This window comes from Haliotis asinina, chromosome 12, assembly GCF_037392515.1.
Source record: "Haliotis asinina isolate JCU_RB_2024 chromosome 12, JCU_Hal_asi_v2, whole genome shotgun sequence".
In the NCBI taxonomy this organism is placed as follows: Eukaryota; Metazoa; Mollusca; class Gastropoda; order Lepetellida; family Haliotidae; genus Haliotis; species Haliotis asinina.
The window spans coordinates 49,090,425-49,118,058 of NC_090291.1; the positions used below are offsets into that span (position 1 = coordinate 49,090,425).

At 39.9% G+C, this 27,634-nt stretch overlaps 1 protein-coding gene across 1 annotated transcript; it reads right to left on the reverse strand.

Annotated features, from left to right (window-relative positions):
• Positions 1-19,142: 19,142 nt before the first annotated feature.
• LOC137258158 (protein escargot-like) lies at positions 19,143-21,692 on the reverse strand. The gene is made up of 2 exons (XM_067795725.1): positions 21,392-21,692; positions 19,143-21,108 (listed from the first exon to the last, which is right to left on the reverse strand). The coding sequence occupies exons 1-2, from the start codon at positions 21,669-21,671 to the stop codon at positions 20,021-20,023; spliced, it is 1,368 nt and encodes a 455-aa protein (XP_067651826.1). The 5' UTR covers positions 21,672-21,692; the 3' UTR covers positions 19,143-20,020.
• Between the last annotated feature and the right edge of the window lie 5,942 nt (positions 21,693-27,634).

Sequence of the window (27,634 nt, forward strand, 5' to 3'; positions counted from 1 at the left end):
CACATGTCCGCTTATCCCATATATCTGGTACAAAGACGCCCATACACTCTGACACAGATAAGAACCGAACTTGACCATGAGCTAGTGCTTGAAAGGGACATGATCCCATCTCTCGGACAGGTGAGAGACCCACACAGTGAGCAGTGTTTACTTAAGCGACAGGTAGACACGCGTTAGCTAGACACACCTGACTTCGGCCAACCTGGTGGCCCGTACACCTGTGCAGACCATGAGGTTCAGTTATTAAATGTGTGGTGTTGGGTCCGCGGCGAGGAAATGGCAGTTTTATGTAAATGACCGGCTTTGCTTTCCTATTCAACATGTAATTGATTGATTGACATTCCTATGTCGGCACTCCTTCTAGTGCCATGTGCGTCAGGTTCCGGAAAAAATAGAATTTAAACTTCACTTGATGAAAATGGCGTAGCCCAATGGTTGAAAGCTTCCGCTCGCATCCGGGAAAGACCGCTCCGACAGTCGTAAGTCAATGTGTATTGCAGTATAGGAGTTGCCACAGATATAGCTCAACGATAGCTTTGTGAGGCGGGTCCCTGTCCGGGGCGGTTCCCCAACGAGTAAAGCTCGTTTCCGGTATTCCCTCGCAGTGATATTGCTAGAATATTGTTAAAAACGGCCTAAAACTAAACTCACTCACTCGCTCACTTATTAAACATGTGAAATATGCTAAAATATCTTGTCTTCGTCATCCTGACAATGAAACTCCATGTAGTGTAAAAAGTACCACTGAAAATCAGTAGTAATACCAGGTGTTTTAGAAGGTAGGATATGACAAGCTCACTCTTGTCTAGAACACCTGTTGCCATACTTGTCTCCGCAGTTTTGCCTTTTACGCCCATTGGGTTGGTTTAAGCCTATACATGTACTCGGTTCTTGATTGAAGACATTTCAAGTTTACAATGTGAACGTCTGGTGTCATCGCCGATTTTCAGCGATCCGTTCTGACGTGTTCACCACAGTCTTGTCATCTACATCGAAAGGAATACGTTTAACGACTTCCTACAACGGTGTAAAGGTGTATATTTCCAACAGTAGAGCAATGTATTTTCTTTCCTCTTAATTCCATGATTAAACAGGACTGCTGACGTTGTAACATAAATGGTTTCAATATATATTCCTACAGGTATTGATAAAAAAAATCAGACACATCTGTCTTATTGTACCACACAGATAGAAGTTGAGCTTGATGTTATTCTGGTACGCCCGGCTTATAACGACTTGCACATCAAATACCTTCCAGCCTGTTACTATCACCCCCCAGATATGCATATACTGATCTATATACGGATACTGTTTACCGGTGTTGATAGTGTTAAGCTATTTAACCTTTGCATTTTCACTGATAAGGTGTAAATAAATAAACATGTTCAATTCAAATGTAGTCTGGTGGTTGTGCGTATGATCACTTATATTTTACACATGTTGCACTGTTGGCCTCATGGCCATCTATACGGAATAGATGATGATGATGATGATGATGATGATGATGATGATGATGATGATGATGATGATGATGGTGGTGATGAATCCGTTTCGGTAGATTGGCTAAAATTGGCTAGTTTCTTCCGTCGACACTACTCATAAAGGATGAAAAAGATGAGTAAATCTCCGAACTTTCCTTCGTGCATTTAATTTCATTTGTTGTATTACGGATGTGGTTTTGTGACATTTTATAATGTTTCGGTGTTGAAAACAAGCGTGCAAGTAGATGACTTTAAAATTTACATCTTTTCAGTCACATAGTAACTCTAACTCCTTAACAAATCCTTCGTTGATAATAAACGGAGAATAAACATTCAAAGCCAACAAAACGTTTAAAAATATAAATCAATGCCACAAACTTTACATTGTCGACTTAAACAGATTGTCACGTCCAGGTAAATTATTCTCCTTCAATAAAAGACGTGACTCGAAACTGTCACAATGAGGCAACACTTGCGCAGGTAACAAAGCCCAGCTAGTCTATTCCCTATGGAAACGATCGCTACTTTTAGCCGACTAGGGCCTTTCTTCACTTCGCCACCACATTAGTCGTACTTATCAACATACGACCACGCGACAGCCTTTGTACTCGACTTTCGTTTTCTTGACGGCCAAGATTGATCGTAGTTGACTTGGGAACAACCCGAATGGCTTGTTAGTGAAGCCTCTCGTTGCCCACTGTAAATCACTCTATTCCTTTTTGAGATTTAGTGGCCACTGCAACAGGTTGGGAGGATGGAATTGATCCTTTTAGCGCGTGTTCCAAAGAGAGGACAAAAAGCATATTGACTGTGTTATCGATTAGTTTCCCTTCTCATAAATAGGCGAATGTTGGTGCATTATATATGAAACTGATACCGTGGCTAATTCAAGGTGGACGTAGAACGACATAGCTTTCATGTCGTTAGTTATCTCCCTTTGTCAGTTTCATATTTTCAAAGCGTTTAAATCAGTGGATGTTTTCATTGTATACCTTTGTCAAAAGACCGAAAGCATGGCTGAAGTTACATTCTAAAATGTTGTCAACGAAAACTTTAAAGTTTTATATATTTTTTCATAATTGAAAGGAAATTATTCAGGTTGTGTATATTTCTGACTGCCTGTCACTCCTTCAACTGGAGTGACGTCAGTAAGCACGCGCCACGTGCCCTGCTGGACCACCCTGCAGGTGTGTCGGTCTGCCACGTGAATTAACAAGTGCATCCCCCCTCAAAAGTTTCGATTAAACATTTACCATTCACTATAATCAATAGGGCAAGATCATTATCACATTATCACAACCCCCTCGTATATTTAACAGTACCGTTATTAACACACAACCAAGTTATTATGTCCACGGCTTTCAATCACGGATTGTGAAGACGCAAGTGTAGCATTCAAGAATTTCTACTGAAAGGGAGAGTTCCCTCCCAAATGATTGAGAAGACATGGTTTGAAGGCAGCTCATTTTTCGATAAACAGATCCTTGGATTGTGTGTCTTGTGCCCCGCCAGCCCTCTATATTAGCAACACATACTTACTGAGGCACACTGAGTGACAGGTGTGCCTATTCGTGAACACCTGGTGTCATCACTGCTTTACGTTTCACAGATAGTTTGCCTGTTACCTCCAATGGAATATCCTTTCACGGATAGTAGTTGTTTCTTTGACTTATGCTTATTTACAGTGTATAATTAATCATTTTCAGTACTAGCCCACAGAAAAAGTTAAAGGCATTGCAGAGTAGCCATAACCAAAGGACCTTTAACTTTTTTAATATATTAAAACCTCTCCTCTCCGGGTATACACAGTACCTTTTAGATAGTGGTGGGATGTAACAGGTGTTGATTTGGGGATTACGTTTTCTCAATAAATTACAGATGCAAGTTCTTTTGGGGGTTGAATCCCTCCCTAGATTGGCACCACACCCTTAGAGTGAGGCACCTAATCGCCTGCACACAAAGGCGAAAGGGGTTTTCCCCAAATATAACATATGTTACATTTGACCACTTTCGAAAGGCATTGTGTATTCACAGCTTTCAGCCGCGGGGGCGTGCTACATCACACTTGTCAGAGTGGTAGACAGGGCATCTTGGCTTTCATTTGTCAGCATTACATTTATGTGGAAGTCGCGGTGGCTGAGTGGGTAAATTAATGAGTGTGTACTGGCGATTAGGTGTCTGACTCACTGTGAGATTGGAGTTTCGAATCCCGGATGGCACGCCATTCAAAGCTGACAAAGTGTAATTACAAATAGATACATCATATAAGACCTCGCCCAACAATAATATTGTGTATGTTGAATGTCTGTATGATTAGAGAACGGTCATGTGAAGTGGAGTTTTACATGACTATTTCACAAACAGCCTCATCTCTGCTTGTATAAAGTACGAATTAACGCCCGTGTTTCCAGTTCTAGCCCAGAACTACTTTCATACACGTTCGTTTTTACCCTCGACTGTCTGGTGCACTTGATTATTTGGAGACCCTAGAGCTAGAATATTGCTAAGTGCAACAAACCAACCAACCAGCCATGCGCATGTCTTTGTGAATCACCATCAAACAGGGGGCGGGGCGGTAGCCTAATGGTGAAAGGGGCCGTTCATAACGCTGAACATCCGGGTTCGATTCCCACATAGGTACAAGATACTAAACCCATTACTGGTGTCCCTGTTACTGGTGTGATATTGCAGGAATATTGCCAAAGCAGCGTAAAACAATTTTCACTCATTATCAAACAGTATTAACTCGTAAACGTATCCTGCCAAACCCTTGCAACCCGTCAAGAACACAAACCAGCCTTGGTCAGTGTTTACCTGAAATAACACAAAAATACACTGTAACTGTTATCGCAGGGAATGGCATCGTACATATTTTTTGGTAACTGATTTGGAAAATGTCCTGTAGGTGTCTCTCTGGACACGTTTTGAAATCGTTATTAGGTTGGTGCTGGTGTAAAGCCTGCTCAAGCAACTATGACGCAAGGGGAGAAAGGCGCCATTTTGAAAACGTCGTAGAAACAGGACAGTGCTTCAAATGTTCCGAAATGAAGGTGCGAACGTTAGAAGATACTGCTCGATTTCAGGGGAGGGTTAAACATATGAGCCACCTTCACTTATCCCCCATCAGGTGGGTGCATCGGTTCAAGAGAACTGGATATTTAACCGTTATCAAGTACATCACATGGACAGACCTGGGAGAGTTTTCCAGAATTCCCTCTTCCCTATGACGCTAAATTCCAGTGATGTGGAGCTTGACGCCAATGCATTCGTGTTGGTTTGCGCTCTGTAGACAACAATGGACGTATCATATGTCGTGTAGCTCTATAACCGGCCGGTTTCGCACGATTTCGGACAGTTCTTTTGGACAAATGACGATGTGGTAGCCATGTTTTAAGACTTGACATGAATTGAGAAGTCTTTTGATTCTGAGAAGTTCTGTATCATCTGTAGGAGCTGTCACACGTGGTTCCTTGAACGCTGAAGGCTCAGTTGACGTCATTAGGTGGCGGATGACATCAGACCTGTCTGCTGACACTCGATGAATGACAACCAGCAACTCTGGCAGTAGCCTTCAATGATGTGCCATCATATACCATGCCAATAACATTTGCCATCTGCCAACAATTGTCATTTGATGAGGTCCCATGTTCATAAACAACGAAATCAACTGATTTTCCAAATTATCGAGCTATATGAACCTTTTTACTGAAACTTGATATTTGCTTAATGACAGTACTGCACGTGATGCTCACCTTTAACCAGTGCACATGCATGTCTTAAATCGCCTTATGGGGCGCCCGAAGGATTAAAAAAATATTCCTGCGAACATAATTATATATGATATGAGTAGAAATGGTTATGTGGGTTTAGAAATCATGCGTGCTGAGATGCTTTTGTCCATGTGTATATTTATTCGTGTATTGTCTACCCGTGATGAACCGGGTTAGAATTGGTCTTCACCAACCCATTCCTGTCTTAAGAGTCAACTAAGAGATCTGGCGGTCAGGAGATTGACTTAATTGACACATGTCACCGTGTCCCAGTTGCGTACATCCATGCTCATGCTATAGATCACTGGATTGTCAGACTCAGTATGTACAGACGGCCGCAATATAGCTGGAATTTTGTTGAGTGCGGCGTAAAAGCCAAGCCCACACACTCACTCGTGAATTGTCTTCAACACGAACAATAATAAATATACAAAGTAGAAGGTGTTAATCTCCAGCGTCAATATTTCCTGTCTGCAAGTTATTGCTAAAAGAATGGTACCAATCTTCTGACCGTTGAACCTTTTCAGTCAGTGTGGGCTCGTGCAGCACGCACATTCATCATATCCAGGTGTTGCATGTGTTTGCTAGCACGTGCAATATAGACATGTTATGTCATACAACGCCACAACGAAAACGGCGTGGTAATGATCTGTGCGTGTGTCACCGCGTGTTAGTTTTTAGAGTAATGTATTACATATAACATCGTTATTTAAAGTACATACACACATACAAAAAAAAAAATATTTTATTCGGATCCTTTAGTGTTGGTTTCTTCTTATGAAATATGTTTTCGTGATAAATTTGATTTATACTGCTATTTAACAAGACGTATACTGTTTTAAAAAACCGTTAAAAAACAACAACTGGAAAGTTTGGATGTTCTATGTTCCTTAGCTTCTTTTGAGTAACATATAATCAATGACCAACAATTGAAGTAAACACAGGTAGTCACACCTTAAAGTCATACTTACGACATAATTGCCCAACGTAAACATTAAAATGCAAATGTTTGCAATTTACCGTTGAAGGAAATCACGCAACGAATACCATCGAAAGCGTCCCAACAGTTTCCATGTTAGCAGTCCAAACGCAAATCTCGCGCTCCATACGTGAGGTGAGCGCGCGAGCTCAAGTGATATTGTGGCTTTTAGCATGGTTCCCATTTCGAGGGCTTTCGCGGATCCCTACCGATTTCCCCACAATAGACAAATAATGGACCGGCAAACAGACCATCAAGAAAGTGTGTTTAACTTGCGCATCCCAGTCAACACAACAGGTCTCCGGAGTCGTGGACACCACAAAGGCAAAAGGACGAGGGTGATTGGGCCAACATTCCATTTACGTTGCCACTATTTCGTTAATGTTACCGGTAAACCTTTAGCATTGTCACAGATAGAACAATGAAGGGCTCAAGTCATTACCCTGCATCACCCCTGTCGAACACGTCCGTACCGCGAACATCAAAACACTTACCTGTCTCCCCTTTACCACAAAACACCTGATCAAGGAGATGAAGAAAATTTCTGAAATTATTGTTTATTTGATGCTGGTGGATGATATTTATTTCAGGATTAATGTCTGTTTGGACCATTTTATTTAATTTGTGAGAACCTCTCGAATATGTCCGATTCTTTGCCTTGCTTTGTTGATTTCTGTTTTGGCCTCCCTATTGTGTTTGAGATTTGTTTTGGCAAAAAGCAGGTAAAATTGAACGCTGCAGGTGAAAGATGAAGAGACACCTGTGCGGTTTTGTATGGAAGACTGTTCGGGACACGAGACGTTGGCACAACCACCTGCCTGCGCCAGATATCTATCTACCCATGCATTGGGCGCTTTGCTTGCTCGACATGTGTAATTTAATTTGTACACTGAGGACAGCTATCATTTTCCACTTATAATTCTTTCTGGAAGCTAATAACAGATTACTTGAATAACTACCAAGCTTTCACGTCTAAAGCAGCTAAACGCTATACTTGGTCAGCATAGGCTGGGTGCACTATAATCAATCATATACCAAATAGCTAGGGGCTATATTTAATTTAGTCGTTTTTAGCGCGGTTGTAATGAAACATTTGATACAATATCAGGATTAAAAGGCCCATGTATTTTTTAATTATTTATTTATCGGGGAACGTCATTGTGTTTAGCTTCCTTCAGCTGTTAAATATACACGGACTCTTTGTCCATTAGGCTTCGTAATGCTAAGACCGAGTTATGTGTTTCCCAATAACATTTTTTAATGTTTGCAAACACATCGTCACTCCTTGATATTAATTTCAGCGTCTGTACTAAAACCATTGTTCCATCGCTGCATTATGAATAGAGGGAAGTCACGTGTAATTAACACAATATAACTGAATTTTCATTTAGGAGCCTTGCAGGATAATATTTATTTATGTTTTCTTGGATTTATTTACACCTGTGAGCAACCCATGTCTGGTGTCCCCCGCGGTGATATCGCTAGAGTGTTGCTAAAATCGTATAAACTCACTCTCTCGTTCACAGATAAGGAATTATGTTTTTAAAATAATGTAGTCATTCATAAACGTATTATGTTGCGTATTATGACGAAGAGGTCGTGTCAATACCTTGGGGAGTATTTCTTGTAAGACATTTTGTTTCATGACATTCATTCACAGGCGTTTAAGACGGAATTTTTTTCCCGGTTGTCAAGATTTGTATATGAGGTAATATGAATTATATAATAGTTTACTGACTAATATTTAGCTATAAACATTTTGAATGGTTTTGTCAGAATTTGTCAGGACTGTGTTGTACCTGTGGAAGATTGCAGGATAAAAACACACTCACGCAGGTGACGTTTGTTACCATGGTTTTCAACATTTCCTTGAAACATTATGTCACGAAGCTCAAATGTGATTGCAATTAGGGTCAGCAGCGATATGACAAAGCTTATTGTCGTTGGTCATACAGCGTCCGAATAGTTGAAAAGTAGCGCATTCTGTTTTGCAGCCATTAAAATATACTGGCATCCGTAAATATATTATACATCGAGTTTTCTGATTTGTGAGACTAAGAAATTGAAATTGGCCAGTACCCGTGACGAGAATTTTAAAAAATCTGTGGATTCAGGAACCTCGCCATTAACATCGTGATGTTTCAGATGCCGGGAATAGGGAAGGATATTTCCCTACCTTGTAAAACTGGATTTTAGAGATTTTAACGAAAAATAACAACTTTATGGGGTAAGCTGGTATGCATATAGTTGTAATCTTTGCAACTGACTTCCAGAAATCTAGATTTTTGCTTTAGTAATTAAGTAAGCAGTGAAACCCGTAGAGTTTTGTTGTGAATAGAAGCAACAAAACCCTCTCCACATTCACACGAAATCTCTGCTAAAAGCCGTGTCGATTGTACATTTGTGATCATATCACGAGTATATAATGTATTTGTTTCAGCAGTATTACAGCTATTTGATTCTACTTGTTGTTTATAATTCAGGCGGGGTCAAGGCCATTCATCTAAAATTCATTGGGTTGTATTAACATAACCCCACACACAGCCCCAAACCCCACGACATCACAGGGGTTGTGGGGTATCATGATTTCAGTTTAACGGGAACGCAACATGTACCCATTAAAAACTCTGATGACAATTTGTTAAAATTTACTATGCATTCCCTCACAATAAAATGAATCGCCGCTCCATTTCTTTTGTATTCGTGTCACTATTCCAAATTCTATCACTAAAAATTGTGTTTTTATAGATTTTTATATTCCAGTTTAATATTTGGGGTATAATGTCAAGAACGTGTCGAAGACCAACGCGTGTATCACTGTTACTTATGTAAACCGGCCTTGGGTAGTAAGTACATAATTGTTAAAATTCCTTGTACTGTTATCAGACGTAGTTGTCCATGCCAAGTTTGTATATGACAGATGATTTATGTCCCAATAACTGATCCCCATTTTGCACTGGGACAAATAAAACGGAAACATCCCCTTCTGACGCATGCATAGGAGTCATGTCACTATTCTTTACTTGACTATCCCGCACCTGCTTGATTGAAAGGTGATCAAAGATCAATGGGATTGCGACCTCAGGAAACCCCGAGCTACCTGTGCCAACCTTCTGGAATGAGAGGGTTAGACAGGGGTTGCCCAGGTGAGCGAGAGGTCCTCTCAGAGCTATGAGACAGGTAGATCGCGATTATTCTACATACCGCAAGGTATTAGGCTGCGTTTGGACGAATCAGATACACTATATGTTTCCGTGTTCACACAGTTAATTCTTGTTATCTAATAGCTGTTCTATCAAAATGGGTTTTATTTATATATTTTTTGCATCAGCGTCCGTTTAAGATCAGGAATAGCGACACGATACTGTCTTTCACCAGCAGTGTTGACGATTCAGTAACTAGGTACCCAAATATACAGCTTGCAGTGATCGGATATATTTTCGCATTTCAGAATTTTCATTAACTCCAAGATTAAAGTTTTTTGGTTGTTTTGTTGTTTCTTGGACAATCGTAAAAAACAGCCTCGGGGTCTTCATAAACACGGTGCGATCTGGATTGCCTCGTGGGTAAAGCGTTTGCTCGTCCCGACGTGTTTCCGGGTTAGATCTCCCCCACGGGTACAATGTGTGGAGTCCATTTTTGGTGTCCTTCTGTCTAGATGTTGCTCCAAAAACTGGTACCTAACTGGTGCCTATTGGTAGTTTTGGATTTCTGAATACTTTTTGTTTCCAAAGAGGTTCACGTTGCATTCCCAAAGTAGACAGTGAGTATATAGCCATGGACGTGAAGGGCGACGAGTGTCTTGGCATGTCAAAAACATCGATGCAGTGTGCCTGTTGCGCCATCATGTCTTAGTGGTGAGACGGCAGTTTGAACAGATTGAATAATCAACCTCGATTATCTGTCGAAGCAGATTCCATTACGCCAGTCATAACATCTGTAATGTTTATGTGAATGCATTCTTCATGATTGACTGGTTTTATATTCCTGCCTGTATCCCTGCCTGTATCCCTGCCTGTATCCCTGTCTGGCCTTTTACTTAAAGGCATCCATAGAGACCAGTGGAAAGTTATGTATGTTGTAATTTTGTTATTACCTTCTTTGAAATTTAACTGAAGGAAGACGGTAATGTTGGCTGTGTATTTGTGGAAATATGTGTCATCTCAGGAACAATATCCAAAGAGTTGTTTTCACATGAAAAAATTCAGTATACTTCAGATTACTAAATTTAGAATGATTCGGAAAGTAAATCTAGAGAGCTTCCTATTTTCACGTGTTCGAAAAATTTCAGATCATCCAGTTCAACCGGTGGGCCAGAGCACGTTTGCCCTTTTCGCGAACACCTGGTGTCATTGCTGTTTCTCAGTAATGAATTCATGTAATGTTCACATCCATTTGCCGTACACCAACCAGAATTCATTTCTGAAGATAGACAAGACTTTATACTCTTTTTCACTGCGTGCTATGTTTACAAATTAATGAAAGGATCTAAAACATTTAGTTTATTGATATATTTTAAGACATGGCCAAGTGTAATAACATATACCTTGACCATCCTAGAAAAACTTTGAGTGAATGCTGCGTTTGTTTCAAAAGTGAATCAAGTTATTCGGCATGGTCTGAAACAATAAACCAAAAGATGAAATACAGGTGTTACACTCACATTTTGTTTCGGTAAAATTTCCTTTGATCCTAGCGAGAAGTGAATTTACGACATGTTGATACCCATTCGTAGCAACAACACAAATGACTTATAACCAAGTAGAACAGACAAATACCTCTACATTAAGACACAGTCAACAAAACGCACCAGTGGCGTGCACAATCGCCGTATACAAGATGATTGACAGGTCGGCATTTCACCTCAGGTGAGTCGATCAATAGAAACAGGTGCAGTGTTCCGAGCAGGTGTTATCTGGGTCTGACAGAGCGGGAATAACGATATAGGGATCTGTAGTCGTCGGTACACAGTGTTTGTTCCGACAGTATGTGAGACGTGTTTAGAGTGGGTACACCTGTATCTCACGTCAGGTACTGCAGCAACATGGCACGCTCCGAGTAGGTGAGGTGGGCGATGCTGTTAGCAAAATCGAACTATCGATAATACAACGTAAAATATATTTTTTGTGTACATTTCTTCTTGAGAAAAGTGAATTTGTATGTGATAGTAGCTGTTGAAACCAAAATAGAAAATAAAATATTATGTTAAATTTGTAAGATAAAAACATAGTATTAAATTTGTTTGAGCCCTTCTTGTAATGTTTACTAAGAAAAGTATATGTAACGCTGCCGAATACTTGCTTTGGGGTAACTTTTAAATGTTTTCTGGGGAATTCAAACATTCTTACACAGCTCAAATGACCGCAATATGTAGATTGTGTTTTATATTTGTGATGGGCATATTAACCATAAATATTAACACGTCTTTTACTTACCTGCTAAAAGTCTATTCTGTCCTCCCACCGAGAACACTTACTTCATTGTATACAATATAATATCTACAGTCGGCGTAGTGCTTTGGGTTTGAGTTTGGACACGGCCAGAGCAGGTGATTCGTGAAAAATCTATTGAACACGAACGGACAGTATTCGACTAAACAGTACTGGACAATATTTCCAATAAGTTGACCACTATCCATTATAACTATGACTTCAGGACGCTTTGAATTAAATTTTCAACATCAGTGGCCCTATATTCTTGCATTCTCGGAACGTCCGGTCAACAATTCCAGATCTTCGCAGAGATGTAGACAAATGTATATGGAGACAACTCGCAGCAAGGAAAGTACTGAACAATGATGTGCGCGCTTCTATATCAATGCAACGTCAGGTTACGGCAAGCCACAGATATAGGGATAAGTATTTTTTTAACTTTATAGTCAAGTGCTAAATGGTACAGCATAATTCCATTAAAATCTTAAGATTTGTATGTGGCATAAATAACTGAAAACGTCATTTTTTTAGGCATGCTTATAATGTATTTACCCTATCAGTCCCATAGCCTTGAAAACAGGCCAAAGTTGATATGTTACATTCTAATCAGCTTCATGCCGAAGTTGGTATGTTACATTCTAATCAGGTTCGTGAAGTTGAAGTTTATGTCATAACATTCGTTAACAAAAGTAAATGACGATTTGACAATCAGAGAGGAATTCCGTTACATGCATATACTTATAACAAAAGATAATGTGTCGGCTTGATTTTCTTGAGAGAATGAGAGAATGTGGTTTTATGCCGGAGTAACTTGCCCCTGGATACCGAGCTTCATACAACATGCACGTCAGGATTCAGTGCCACAGTTCCAAAAGTTGATCTCAGGCTAACACTAACGTGATGTGGAATGACAGTCTTAACTATCCGTGGAAACAAATTTCATTTGGGCAAAAGGGCAGAATTAGCCGCGAAAATCATACGAATGGCTCACTGAGCGAAACAGGTCAAGAATTTGGCACAGCTGGAATGAAAATGAAAATGTACGCGTTACGCTGCAGTATTCCTGCCATGCGACGTAAACAGACCAGACAATCAAGTGATCGGTGGACTGGAATATCCAGCTAGATCATACTGCATCACGACTACTGTGTAGAAGTACAGAGATCCCAATGGTTATTGGTGTAGGAAAACGTTTAGGAAGTAGATTTGTTTTCCTACACATTGGTTGTCACTTTGTCTCCGCAAAGTTGTTGTCTCAGTATGCCGGACTATGCTGGCCAGTGTTAAAGTATGATAACAAACTTATGTAGAGCTAAGACGGAACAGGACCTCCATGTGTATGGTGTAACAAAGGCTTTAATTTATTACATGGCAATTGAATGTGCTCCGGTGAGTATTTGAACAGTGAGTATTTGAGACACGAACTCGAGAAATGGTTTTAGAGTACCGAGTTACGGCACATTGGGCAACGTGACACTTGTTAGTCCTTGAAGTGATCATAATACGTTATAGCGTACACAAATACACATATACATCTGTTATGATATCAAAAGATCGCTGTTTGAAAAACCGTCACTACCCCTCCCCTCACACTGTCTCTTTACTATAAATAACGATATCTCAAACACATTATCACAGGTTAATGAAGGGGCTCAAACCACTAATCATTCGTGAAAATATACTGCCATATCTTTTCGGATATCGGATCGGAAATGCACGATGATGTCCTCGAAAGCTGAGCGGCTCGTCGTTGGCATTGCGCCTGCGCGTTGACAGGTGATGTAAAGCGCGCGCAAGTTGGCAGCAGACGACACCGTGTTTACCGCGCGCAGGTGCGAAACTGGCAGATGGACAACCAGATAACACCGTGCAGGTGAAAAGAAAACAGTTTGGATCTAGCAACCTGTCCTAGGAAACGCTTTAAGGGGATCTGAGAGGCGAGATGTTCAGCTGAAGTAAGCCAAAATTGGCGAGTTGGGCATCTTGTTGAGACATTAAGACATCAACTTGTTACTGTAACGTTTGAACGTTTCCAAACTCAAATCTGCAATTGGGAGAAACGTCCCATTATACAGGAGGATTAAAACATGCGCCTATTGAAGTATGGATTTCCAAACAAAGATTTTATTCATTGTGATGTTTGTCCAGATCAGTGAAAGAAAACAACAAAACAGTTTCCACTTAAGATAAAGACAATCGAGTTTAAGTTATTCAAAAGTTAATAGGAATGTAAATATGAGGCTTGTCACCGACATCAACCTCTGGCACAATTTCGAGATTCTCAGGCTCTTTATTCCTGTGTGGGTGTCAAAATGCAGCTTGGAGAAAATATCCGACAACAGCGCAATACACGTGAAATATGAATGGTTGATGTACAGCACCTCTGCTGAATCAGGGGAAGATGTCAGGACGAGGCAGACGGGAAGTGGCCTTTGACCTTTACTAGTGCCAAACCTTTTGATGAATTCATTCAACTTAAAATCATTGTACTGAAAACAAAATCAGTGACAAATAGACTAGGAATACAAATTAGAAGTACAAAGAATCATAAAATATACATCTATTATGTTTGTAATACAATTTATTGCTCTCTCCAACACTCAGGCAATAATACTAAGTGAAATTCATCCGTGCATGTATCCGATCTTTCCACTAATTAATGTATAAGTTGCAACAAGCCTATCGTTATTTGATATGAAGCGGTCCTGTTGTAAACCGAGCTTACCTCAAATACAGCCCTGTGCTCTCTTAACAGGATCGCTCTACAGATCCCTCTAACAGATCAAAGGCTACTTGTCTCCTCATGAATAATGACGTCATTAATTACAGATGTAATGAAGTGATTACGTCATCAAACGTCTTCTAATTGACAGCAGGCAGCGGAGGCGATCGGACGCCGCTAAAATTATGTCGATTTCACGCATGGCGTGAGATGTTGGAAGCTATCACGTGACTTATTATGTCAATTGCCAACCTGTTGTTTTTGCCAGTAGGTCGAGGGGAGAACGGTATTCGATAAGCTTCTAACTCGTCCATATCATTCGCCGACTCATTAGCGGAATATTTACATGAAATTAGTTTGACGAATTATGGATATTGACAAACGAGGTTAATTTCACGCTTTGTCGACTTTGTGAAAAAGTGAGAATTTCTCTGATTTTGTTTCAACATCTTCTGGTTTGTTGTGGTAAATTTTCATTCTTGCGCTTACTCACAATTTTCGTTTCCTGGGAACTAATTATGACACATAATTAAACGTTTATCATAAACCATATCCCTATATGTCACATAAGTCATGTTTACGTGTGCTTTGCAGTGTCAATAAACAACAGGAAAGAGTAAATTCCATCTAATTTTGAAGTGTTTTCAAACGTTTTGTTTTCAAAACAGCGTACAGATTATTAGTAATGTATGTAAAATGTTAATACGTTAACCATATCATCTAATATATTTTGCCAAAAAATAAATTTTGACATGATTGCGACCGAGCTACAGGCATACATACAATATCTTATAAATGCGTTGCTAGGTAACAATAGCTTATCCTAAAACACGAAATTTTACGTTCTTAAAATGATTTGTCTGTTTCCTTTGCTTCATTGAAGAGTATCGTAGTTTATTTTTAGACAGCTCAAATTGGGCACGCGTCCTGAACTTTCAATGGTGTATTATAATTTGGGCTATTCACCCACCATCTAGCCCTTAATAGGGACTCGTGTCCCAGTTGTATGGCACGGGGGGTGAGGGACAATAGACTCCCCTTCCATACCCCCCAGTAACCCCGGCACGCGACACCAAACAACAGGGTATCCCTCAACATTAGACGCCGGGTGGATATAGCTTTTCAACGGGTGGGTCACAAAAGCCAGGAAATTCACGGTTAAAGTGCACGCATAGGATAAAGTACGGGGGATGTTCCAATATTTGTTAGGGCCCCTGGTTACCTTATTATCATATGCCCTTTGAAGTTTCTTACGGGATATGGTTAGATACGCTGTTGATAGTTGATAGTTTATCAGATATATGTTTAAGTTTGCCGAAAGATGAGGTTTTCTAAGAGCATATACTTTTTTATGAGTATATCTACGTGTGTACCTTTTATAATGCATGAATATTTATTTGAAAATAATTAAAGTATGGAAATATGTATGTTTGCGTAAATATAACAGTTGGGTGTGCTTTTATTATCGCATCTTTTTTTCAAGTCTCATTTGTGTCGTTTGAAAATATTTAAACTGAGCATTCTGAAAATATGCTGATTCTTGTGACAATGCATGTTTCTACAAATTTAGTTTATATTAACTCTAATTCTAGAACGGTGTTGTAGACTTTTTTTAAAAATGTATTGCTTTAACATACAGAACGACAAAATTTTGATATTCCGGCATTTATTGCCAATCAAAATTGCTGAATCGGCCGTCCGGTTGCCAAGCGACGGAGGCGGACGCGGGGCTGGCGGTTTAACACCCCTTCAGCTTAGTTAAACTAGCCATAACGATTAATTTATGAACAAATAATAGCAGGTCGTACAGGGAGGGTTTCACCTGTCTTACGAGGGAGGGGCAGGCTTTGAGGGTAGCGACTCACCTGAGTGTACACCTGCCCGTACGCCGCGCTAATATGGCATTGTACAAGTCTGGCATGCGCCGGGCTCTGTCACACTCGTCTAACACTCGCTTCCAACCCGATACCCGACACTGAACGCGCGCGCGGGGAACAGGTGAAATGGGGAAAACTAACGCTGGGGGAACGACGGGGATGGGGGAGGGAGAAAATAACACAGTACAGATTCATAGCTCCGAGACATTTGAATTTTATTTTGTTTTGGTTTCTAAGAACCAACAATACCTGACAAATGCTAAAGCAAGGCGGTGAGGTTTGTATGGCATGGACATCTGTGGTAAAGGTACAAGTATTTAGGAAATTGAGAGAACGCTAAGCTCCTCATTCTGATCAAAGGTAGCGCGTGAGGTGAGAGTTTTTGGAAATTTGTAATAAACTCGCGTCATACTCTGTAATTAAACCTGTTATGTATGCTGCAATTATGATAAAATATTCGCCTTGACAATACCGGGTTTCAGTCAATGAAGAAGTGTGTGCGCTTTTCCACCTGCTGGGGTCTGTGACTCTACCATGAAGTAGTGATTCGTTGTTGTTCAATACATCAGTGTTTTTTCTAAATCATTCCTGTCACCAATAATGTTTACCTTAGAAATATTTAATCAAAGTTTAAGTGGAATGCTAAAATGCTAAAATGCTAAAACCTGTGTATATTAACTGCGCATTAAAAACCATTTTAGGATCTTGATTGGCATGTTGTTCCTAAAAATGGTAACCCTCCCCCCCCCCCCCCCCCCCCCCCCCATTGTTATTGCTCCTAGAAATCATTATGTCAGTTGATTCATATGCATTGATTATATTCTTGTTATTATTTGAGATACATACATGTACATGTATATAAATTAATTATATGTCCGAGAAATTCGACATATTGATGAATACATGACAGGTTTTATGGATAACAACTTCCTTTTCGTTATTCTTGCTCCTTCATCGTCAATGTCTTTTTATTCTGTACACTTTTCAGAACTAATTCTTGAATGTCACCTGATGAAGAAGCAAGAAGAAGCTCTAAAACGTCATGTAAAGAATAAAAAGAAGTTGTTATCCACAAAATTTCACCTGACGAGGGAGCAAGAATTAGCTTTGAAACGTCGTGCAAAGAAGAAAAGGAAGTTGTTATCCACAAAACGTGTCATGTATTCATGTTCGTTCAACTTCTAAATGCCTTTCATAAACTTGAATAGCTTGGTGGTTACTTAGGCTAACTTAACATTGAAAAGTGTCCGTGTATTTTTTATCAACGACTCGTAACTGATTGTAAAAAGATGCAGACAAGACTCATTTTCACATTGTTTTATAGTTCACAATTTTCTTTATCTGTTTTAACAAAATTCAAAATTTCAAAATCTGAATATTTCCCTCTTTCTTTTTTTGTTTGTTTTCTTTGTTTGTTTTATCTTTAATGTATTTCTGTATCTAAAACTTACTTGTCGGATCCAGGGCTAGAGCAGTATGTTTCTTAACCGGAGTATTGCTGAGTGCGGCGTGAAAATAAACTCACTCACTCACTTAAGATAGGAAGTACGGCACAATGAGTCCTATGGTCGCTTTGGGGAGTGGAGTCCATCTTAACATTTTGTTTTCAAAGCTCCAATCAAAATACACCTATAAAGAATCAGTTTGTTACTGGTGATATCAATATGTCTGTCGCGACAGATGCGACTTTTCGGCATGTGTTTGATAACGGTGTTAATATCTACACCGAAATGTCGCATCTATTGAAATAAAGAAGTTGTCTATCATAAACAATGTTCTTCCTCGTGTGCGTGACCAACTCGTTTTAAACAGGAACAAGTCAAATAGCGATTGTTGAATGCTAGTGACGTGAAGTCGTTCTCTAAAGAATCGGAACTCATTATTTCAACCACTAGTTCACCGACTAGTGAAACTGCTTAAACCATTCATTCGTTGAACATTTACCAGGAGTGAAGTTTCACTGACAAATCTAAATTTCAAGGTAATCCCAAACACGCTCTTCAAATAGTGTTTTTTTTTTCAGATATCTACATGATCGATGACATTTCACAGATGATAGTTTGCGGGAAACAGTGTGCCACAGGTGAACACGCTCATCAACAGTGAGGTGATACCGTCTGATTCAATCAACCAAAATAAAATAAAGAACGAATTTATAGAAGTAGCACCAGGCACCTCCTTGCACTGTGAACCCAGAGCTGTACTCTGCTGAGTGACTTTGTGCCACAATGGTGCTCTTGTCAGTCACTCAGTGATTAATGTCAGTTTATGAGACATGACATATAATGACATGTGATGTAAATATGTGATGTTTGATAGAGCACTCATCTCCTTGGGTGATAATAAAGCTAACAAACCAATATTCATAATCAGATGATGTCGCCAATAGAATGAATTAAGTTTAGCGCCGCTTTTAGCAATATTCCAGCAATATCGCTTCTAGGGGAACCAGGAATGACCTTTCGAACCAATGTGTTCAGAGTGACGAGCGAACGCCTTACCACTGGTCAACCCCCACCCTACACACAGAGACCTCAACAGCACCCACCCATAACACCCCACCCCATCCCACACCCACCCCGCCCCTGAAACTTGACGAACATGTGTAATAATATACTGCTGGGCAAATTAAAACTTTAAATTTAAAAGTAAACAAAACGGTTATTGGATGGTAACGAATTTGACAGTTTTATAGTTGCAGTGTGGATTTTTTTCAGTTTCCTTACATCAGTATAATTTTCGTATTTGTCTTGATCGACTTGAGTGTATACTTTCCGTGCCCAGCAGTGTATTAAACTATTTTCTGGAATCCTTGAAAAAACATAATTATCTAATCACAAAAGCTTGTGGTAAATATAAGAAACGACAATATTTAGGCATCAATGTTTTAATAATACTTATAGTCAGTTTTAACCGTACCAACATCAGGAAACATGTGAACTGAGAACTCTTTGGCACATGACAATTTCACAAGCAATAAAATCTTCACTTTAAATAACCAGACGTGGACAGTGTCGGAATGTAGGCGGTCAATGTCGTCACGGCTGACCGCACGTGCAACTGTGTCCTCTGACCATGACGCCTCCCGTGACATGAAATTTGGCCCCGCCGATAATACGTGTAACATATGGGGTACAAATTGAAAATACTAAAATGCTGCATTTATTACAATTGTTGCCAAGGGTACAACGTTGTAAATATGAATATTGATGTAAAATGATTGGATGATAAAATGTAAATCTTTTGGTAAAAATAAAGAGTATTTTATTCATTGCTGCGGTCACTGCGCCAATAAACTGAGTGAATTGTGTAAGAATACTATGGTATCTTATACTGATAGTCGAATACTCTATCAGGGCTTATATCTCGAACAATAAAACCCCTATTGGGTATATTAATAAATACGTAGTGATTACTGGTAAAGTTTCATGACCTGAGATCAGCTTGGTGACAGACTTGGTCTGCGAGACTACAGGAATAAATAATATGGTAAATGCAATAAATGTAATACTTTAGTTGACAAGAACGCGACGCTGTCAGTTGATAAATAAACATTATACTGACCAAATAAATAAACATTTCTTATCTACAACAATATAGTTGCATGTTGTACATGCACAGCACTAACAGAACAAAAGAGTCACTTTCTCATTTGTGTCATTGTAACAAGTGTCACTGAACGCATGAATCCATGACGTTGCTGCACAAAATGATGACGTGATTGTATAAACGATGACGCCATAGCACAAATTGATGACGTTATTGAACCATGGGTCCACAGCAACCGTCCTCGTGTTTCAATAGCAAAGACATACGTGAGAATGTCTTTGAGCAGGATCTGCAGCTGTATTTCTTAACATCGGAGTGGGTCTGGAGATGGGCCCTAAGATTGGATCTGTCCGCGAACGCCCGACCACAGTGGGGACAAGAGAACGGTTTCTCCCCGGTGTGGGTCCTGATGTGACCCTGGAGCAGCCAGGGTCGGGAGAAGGCTTTACCGCACAGTTTACACTTGCAGGGCAGGGTGTGAGTCCGGATGTGCATCTTCAGAGCACCAAGCGACACATAGGTCTTGTCACAGTATTTACAGTTAAATTCTTTCTTGATCTGCGAAGTGCAGTGGAATTGTTTATGTTTGGATAGTCCGCTGAAAGTGGAGTAACTTTTCTTGCAAGCATCACACTGGTACCTCACGGGTTCGTTCTCTTTGCTTTTCTTCTTGTCCGAGAGGGACAAGTCCATATCTGAGGGCACACTTTGGGCTTTTAGCCCGGGATAATTCAACACATTGTCAAAAGGGGCTTTAGAGAGACGTGCACCCAAATCCATTCCCTCCATAACCCGGTCGTCAAAAACCAATTTTCCCGTGTCGGCGGCAGGTGGGGAGAAATTGAGGGGATAGCGTAGTCCGTGGAGGTACGGCGGAGGGGGAAGCAGGTGGTGGGTGCCTTTGAACGCTGAGGGGACGTCCGGGTAGTGCCGGTAGGGGAAAGGGGACTCTGCCAGCGGTCGGACAACGGGGGGTGCAGGAAGGCCATTCATGAACCGCAAGTTGAAAGGCAGTAATGACGGGTGGTGGTGCAGGCCCCCGAACATAGGACTGTGCCATGGGAATGCTTCTGGGAGACGAGGCGGTTCCGGGGGTGAACTGCTTGGTGTCCCGATGGGTGAGGTACTGCTGACGCTACGGTCACTGTCTCCGGTCCCTGGGGAGAGGCTTGACCCACGCATGGGTTTGTCGAAAATCAGTGGTGGGAGAGGTCGAGGATGGATGGGGCTTATCTTGCCCCGTGAAGAACTGCTATGGATATCCGGGCGTTTGAGACGCATAGAAATCTCCTCCATTTCTGTAATAGTACAGTAAAAATGGTTTAGTCTCAGCATTTTGTATGTTTCACATGTACTTTTAAGAAAGTAAGATGCCAAAGAAAGCAATGAATATTCACAATACGCCTAAGTCTGTTTTTGTTATAAATTTATGAAACGTTCCTCTGGGAGTGGGAGGAATATGTAATAACGTAATACCTAATACCTGGTTATTAAAACTGTTAACTATATTACGCAGATCATAAGAAAATAAATCAAGAAAACAAACATTTCACAACATGTCAACATAAGAAATAAAATTACCTTTTTCTCTGTGAAGAGCTCTATCTTGAGTGACAACCTTGTCAATAGGCGACGCGTCATGGGCTCTGTCATCACGAGGAACCTTCTTCGTCAGGTCCATTCCCGTCTCCTCCGTTAGGCACACCATCCCGTGGGGTGGGGAGGCCAGCACTGGAGTCGGAGAGGCGAGTACTGGGGTAGGAGCGGCCAGGATTGGGGTAGGGTAGGCCAGCTCCGGTGTAACAGTGACAGGTAAATCCCCAGGTCGCTCCCTCTTCTTGATGAGAAATGCACGGGGCATTTTCAGTGAGAAGTTTGCACTGTATCCGAAAGAGACGCGATAGGCACTAACAGCTTGTTGACAAGGTGAAAAAGTCGGGTCGGCTCATGAACGAAGCAGCTAGTGACAAGTGATCTCGCTGAATACAATTCTTAACTCGGAAAGGAAATACACCGTATAAATACCTTGTCATAGGCTGCACGCTGTCTTTGTAAATCTCTCCCCTCGATAACACCAATCACGGAGAGAGGACAGTCAGATGGCTGTCTCAGCCAATCAGAGGCTCCGGCGCTATATTAGCCCCGCCCCTATCCCGCGTGTGCCGCGTGCGATGGTTGAGACGGCCAACAGGTGTGGGTATGGCATTACACCAGTAATGAAACGTTTCGTGGTAAACCAAGAAAAAACCACACTAGCAAATGCAAAAGGAATCGAAAAGCGATTGACTACCACCCAACCTCAGCAGCTCCCGAGTGTTGTCAAATTTCCATATTTTTTCTTCTTTTGTGCATGAAAGTGAGAACATTAAAGATTTTACCGGAGACGAATGAACAATTTTAGGTTAGTTTTTTTCAGCCCCCCGCACGCGCAACGCACCAGCGACGCTACTCGTTAGGACAAAAATTCTGACGTTTTTGTCACATTTGATACGAATGATGTCTGTTGTTATTTAAATTTTGTTGAAGAAAAAGGGGGAAGAAATTGCTCAACGACATGGGCAATAAATTTTGAATTCGTTCTCCTACCACAAGTCAATGAGCAATATGGAAAATAAACGTTTAAATGTTTGCAAATGAGAGTTTCTTTTAAGATATTCCCAAGAGGAAACAAACCTGTTCAAAGTCTAACATTATCATTGAAATTTACTCCTTCACTCTTTAGTACGAGCAGATGCACAAACACCCTCCCGCGGCTTTGCGGTCAAGTTAATATTCACTGAAACGCATTCATTTATACAAGACGCGACAGGAAATTATAAGAAAACATTCATATAAAAATGTTGGACACATATTTTATTTTCTGTCTTAATGCATAGTCATTTTCTGTGTTAATGTGCAGTCATTTCTGCAAACCACCAATAGATGTGATTGCATTACCCTGTTCAGTGCAGCCCCGCACATGTATGGCTTTCATAATTGTTCTTTTCATGTTTGTGGATAATAAAGTTTTATTGCTAAAAACTGCTAAATCCATAGAAACTGAACATGGATCACAATATCAGAAAGAAAATTGTTAATAAATTTCTCTCATCCGGTATTCGATTAGTGATGAATGATAACAGTCTTTTATATTGATTAAATGTCGTTACTGTGTCGAACTCTAAGAGAGGTGTAGAGTATCCCTGGTGGGACATAGCATCAGACTAGTTGAACAGACCTTATCACTAACCTTATTTAGCAAATCATAGCTTTTGTTAGCAACGGTATCAGCAAGAACTAGTTGAGATTATGATGACACGTCTCCTAATCATGATGACTGTGCTACAGGAATCTTTTCCATGTCACCTGGTTCTCTTAAATATGCTTTAAACATGAATGTTATTAAACATGAATATTGTCTTCATACACTGTATCGAATCTACTTTCGTTACTTAAACTAAAAATTTAAAACTTGTGGATGGAAATATTACAAAACAAACACACACACAACGTCCGATGACAGTAATTATTTATAATGTTATATTTATTTTTATTTTAAATATATTAGATAATATGTCTAAGTGGATACACGCTGATGTGTTGATATGATTGTTTATCTTGAATTAAGTTGTCACACATCTTATTATCATTCTAGTTATGTCAAATATTAGAAATACATACAAACACTGTCAGTGCGCTGGTAAATACACACGTAAATTGCACCCACACGTGTGCACTGACAATATGCTGCGCACCACTCCGTGTATTGCATTGCAGAAGGTGTCTACATAACATTCCTTAACATCAAACACGTGCATATGCGCGCGCGGACATCAAGGCATGTGTGTGTATCGCACTCTAATATCATCATGGGAAACAACTGCTTTCATGTTTCCCTGACTTTGCGACGAAGCGTGTCAGTATATTGTCATTTAAGCACAAGGAGAATTTGTTGAAAGGATTAATGCTAACGTGGAATGTCACTTGTTCCGCGAAGCGAAATAGCATGGCTGAAAAAGTATGATTAAGGCATCAGCGGTTGCGTGAAGAATATTGTCCCTTTTCAACACAGTGCATGAACCAGGGTTACAATTTATGGTGTTTCGCGCCACAGAGATAGGAATTTCAGCCTGGGTTAATTCAGCGTGACCGCCCCCCATCCCCACACATCTCCCCGGGTGGTAAGGCCTGCTCGTGTCGGTATCGCGACATGCCGGATTCAGTATCACCCCGCTAATTCGAATATTATTCTTAAATTCAAACTCCAGAATACAAAAATCGCTTTTCGTCCCGACTGAGAACATTGAACATAAAATGAATCGTAAAAGTCAGACAACACTCACGGAAGAGACAGACTGTTAATCTGGCTCTCTAATCGCCCTTTATGCTGGGGTAAAGTATTTGTGTTGTAAACGAAGTACGTAAAGTACATCATTCACCTCCTTTCATCTATAGCCATGGTGTGTCTACAAAGTAGTTTTGTCGCTTCTGGGAACATTAAAACCCATCTCTGATTTCAAAACTGAGTAGAATAACATTCAGAATTAAACGTTATGAGTCTTCACAGCGACGTGGCCTGTGAAAGATCTTTTTCAAAAATCAAAAGTGTTGCAATTTGTCATAAAGTAATTTTACGACTTACCAAAACTGATAGGATATAACTAATGTTATATCCTAGTTAACAACGTTTAAAGAATATGTTTGATCTTACACTTTTATCAAGGGTGAACCACAATGATGTCTCGTTCCCAAATCGATGTGATGTTTGTGTTGTAATGTATAGGTAAATGACAAAACCATATCTTCCGCATTAGCTTCAGTGTTATCTGTGTACTCTTGACGATCAATAACTACATAATAAACAAGGCCTCGTGGGCAATCGTACTGCTTTCCAGACATAATTGCTAACAACAGAGCTCACCTAAATTTAGAGTAAACAGAAAAAAACTACAGTAACAGTTTTGTAACTACTTCTCTAAAACTCAAACTCAAAAACATAAATAAAAAATATGCAAAGGTGTGGGGAATTGTCACTTAAGGAATGGCGAATTGTCTGATGGAGAAATGTCAGGGTGGGGAATTGATTGTGTGGGAAATTGTCCTACTCCCGGGTGGCCCAGTTTTTTAAGCATTTGCTGAAGGTTAGGAAAGTGTATGAAACCCTGCAAGAAAATAGCTGCGAAAATTATATTCAATAAATCACTGAAAATCGGAGATGAGGTGTTCGCGGAAAAGGTAAGCATGTTGTGCCCTATATATTTTACCGTTACCTTGCAAGATTATTCAGTAAAAAGAAAAGACATTCCTTTCAGTACATTTATTTTAACACCCTTATTTGTCACAAACACGCAAAATTTAAACGTTTTTACGCAAAGATGCAAGCAGCCTTTTGGAACAGTGGAACAGCAGCGTACATTTACTGTTATTTTGTAATTACTGTTAATTCCGTCTTGTTTTTAAAGTGACGTATGCAAGTCCATGAATACTAAATACCAGACTATTCACATCACGAACACCAGCACGGGTCAGGGAGCGTGTGTTTATCAATTTTAACTTGTTAAAAAACGTTTTTTTTCCACCATCGTATAATTTGCATCACAACTCACTGTTTTATGAAAAAAATGCACGTAAATTGTGTTGGATGTTGTAGGACAGGCGGGACATGGTTGCTCCTTTAGAGAACGCCTGGTGTAATCGCTGATTATAAATGATCTATTCCTATATTTTCCACTACTAATTTGTTTTAAAAACTTTTTAGCTTGTTAGGGTCACCCCACGTCAGAATAACTGAATCGAACATAACTGTATAATTGTTCTCTGTGTTATCATGTGGCAATATACCCAGGTGGACAAGCGAAAACACACAAAAGTAAACATACTAGTGGTAGGAAAAGTTCCTGTCCTACCAACATGTCAAATATCACGGTAATAGTCATAAATAAAAAAATTGATAATATTATTAATTTATAGAGACTCTTAACGGGCACAGACTGTTTACTCCACTAAGGACAAAACATTCATCATTACGCGATGTCCAGATTAGTGAAGTTCCATTGTGCTACACCACATGTTATAACTGTTCGTGTACAAGCATAGAAACTGAAGATCTACATAAGAAGTACAAAAAGTAGGTTCAGTCGACTGACAATAGTTATTGTAAAGGCAATGAATATATCTTGGCTGGTTGACATCTGTAACACTGTTAATTCCTAGAACAAAATGTATGACAAATCAATAGAAAACAATATGGTTGTTGCCACGGTTCGGTTCAATACTCTGCTTTTCACTGACCCCTCGCGACAGGATGTGACATCACGGGGCATCTGTGAATACAGCGCTATATGAGTGCATCTCATCCATACCTTACGGTGTCAGTATAACACTTCAATCGTTGGCCGGGGCATTTATTCCCCAAAATGGTCACCTTTAACTTTTCCAACATAAATGATAAATCTTTTATGTTTCATTTACGCATGTTTGGAGATCTTAACATCCCAAAGTCACAAACTGCGCATATTTCCTAAAAGAAACGATGCATTGTTTCGGATGGGCGGATGATAGCCTGGAAGCGACGCAGAGGCAAATACTTTAAACCATAACAGATCTCTTGTAGGCTGAATTCGAAACCGTTATATTGCGGAACATTCCATAAAGGCCTTTTCAAGAAATTAGGACCTGTCCCCGGCGATCGAACCGTACGTGCCCTCTGTAGCATGTGTTACTGCGATTTAGGCATAAAGCGATAGATAATCTGTTAATCCCTGCGTTAAATACCACACATAACCAACACGCCTGTTTACGCGAATATAGACCTTGTATGAAGAACGTTTTATGAAGTGGACCTGCTCCTCTTTTCTCAAGTGGGGGTCATGCTGTTAGTCCCACAAGGAAGAAGCGATTACCCCGTCCTATCATGCGACTATTAAGAGATTTACCTGTAGAACAGGTAAACAATTAAAACAATGGGGGTCTGTTCGCTCCGTCCCCCCGCCCCCTCCTGACAATACGACCTGTGTGTTTCTATATGAGGTAAAAACCAACAGTGAAGACGTTATGATGTAGGCGCAGTCAGTGCTGTCTTTGAAGTCATCCAGGAAGAACTTGGCGAATTCGCGGTTAATTCGATAATCTCTTTACCTGTGCGAAGTTTGGAGATCCCACGAGCATCAACGAAGTTTTAACATTTTCCGGCTAAAAATATCTATAACTTCAAACCTATATTCTCCTAGTGAGCATTCCAATAAATCCAGTGAAAACGTGATTTTTACCATTTCCAAATTCTGGTAATTTCTGATGGAATTTGCTAGCGGCATTATCAGGTAAAACTCGAATGGCAAAACAGACCAAAATCGTAAGTACTGATATCATCATCATCATCATCATCATCATCATCATCATCATCATCATCATCATCATCAACAACAACAACAACATCAACAACAACAACAAAAGCAGCAGCCGCAGCCGAACTGACAGTGTTATTTTAAACCTGCCAATTTCAGTTTCGTGAATTTGTATTTTTAATTATTTTATTTTCTTCATTACTTTCAACCTTAAATAATCAAATTTATCATACATGCATGTATCACGTGTAAATAACGATAATAAAACCACGTTACGCAAAACAATACGCAAATATATTCGTGTTTTTTTCGCATGATTCTGTTTCGATAAATAATATTCATATTTTTTAACGTAAAAGTTTAACTCGTTCTGTGCTTCTGAGTCACTGTGTCCTTTAGAATGTTTTGAAATTATATGATGCAATGTGTTTCTAATTATCTGCACTAAACATTAAAAAATGTGAAATAAATTGTATAATAATACTTCAACGTCACTTGGTAC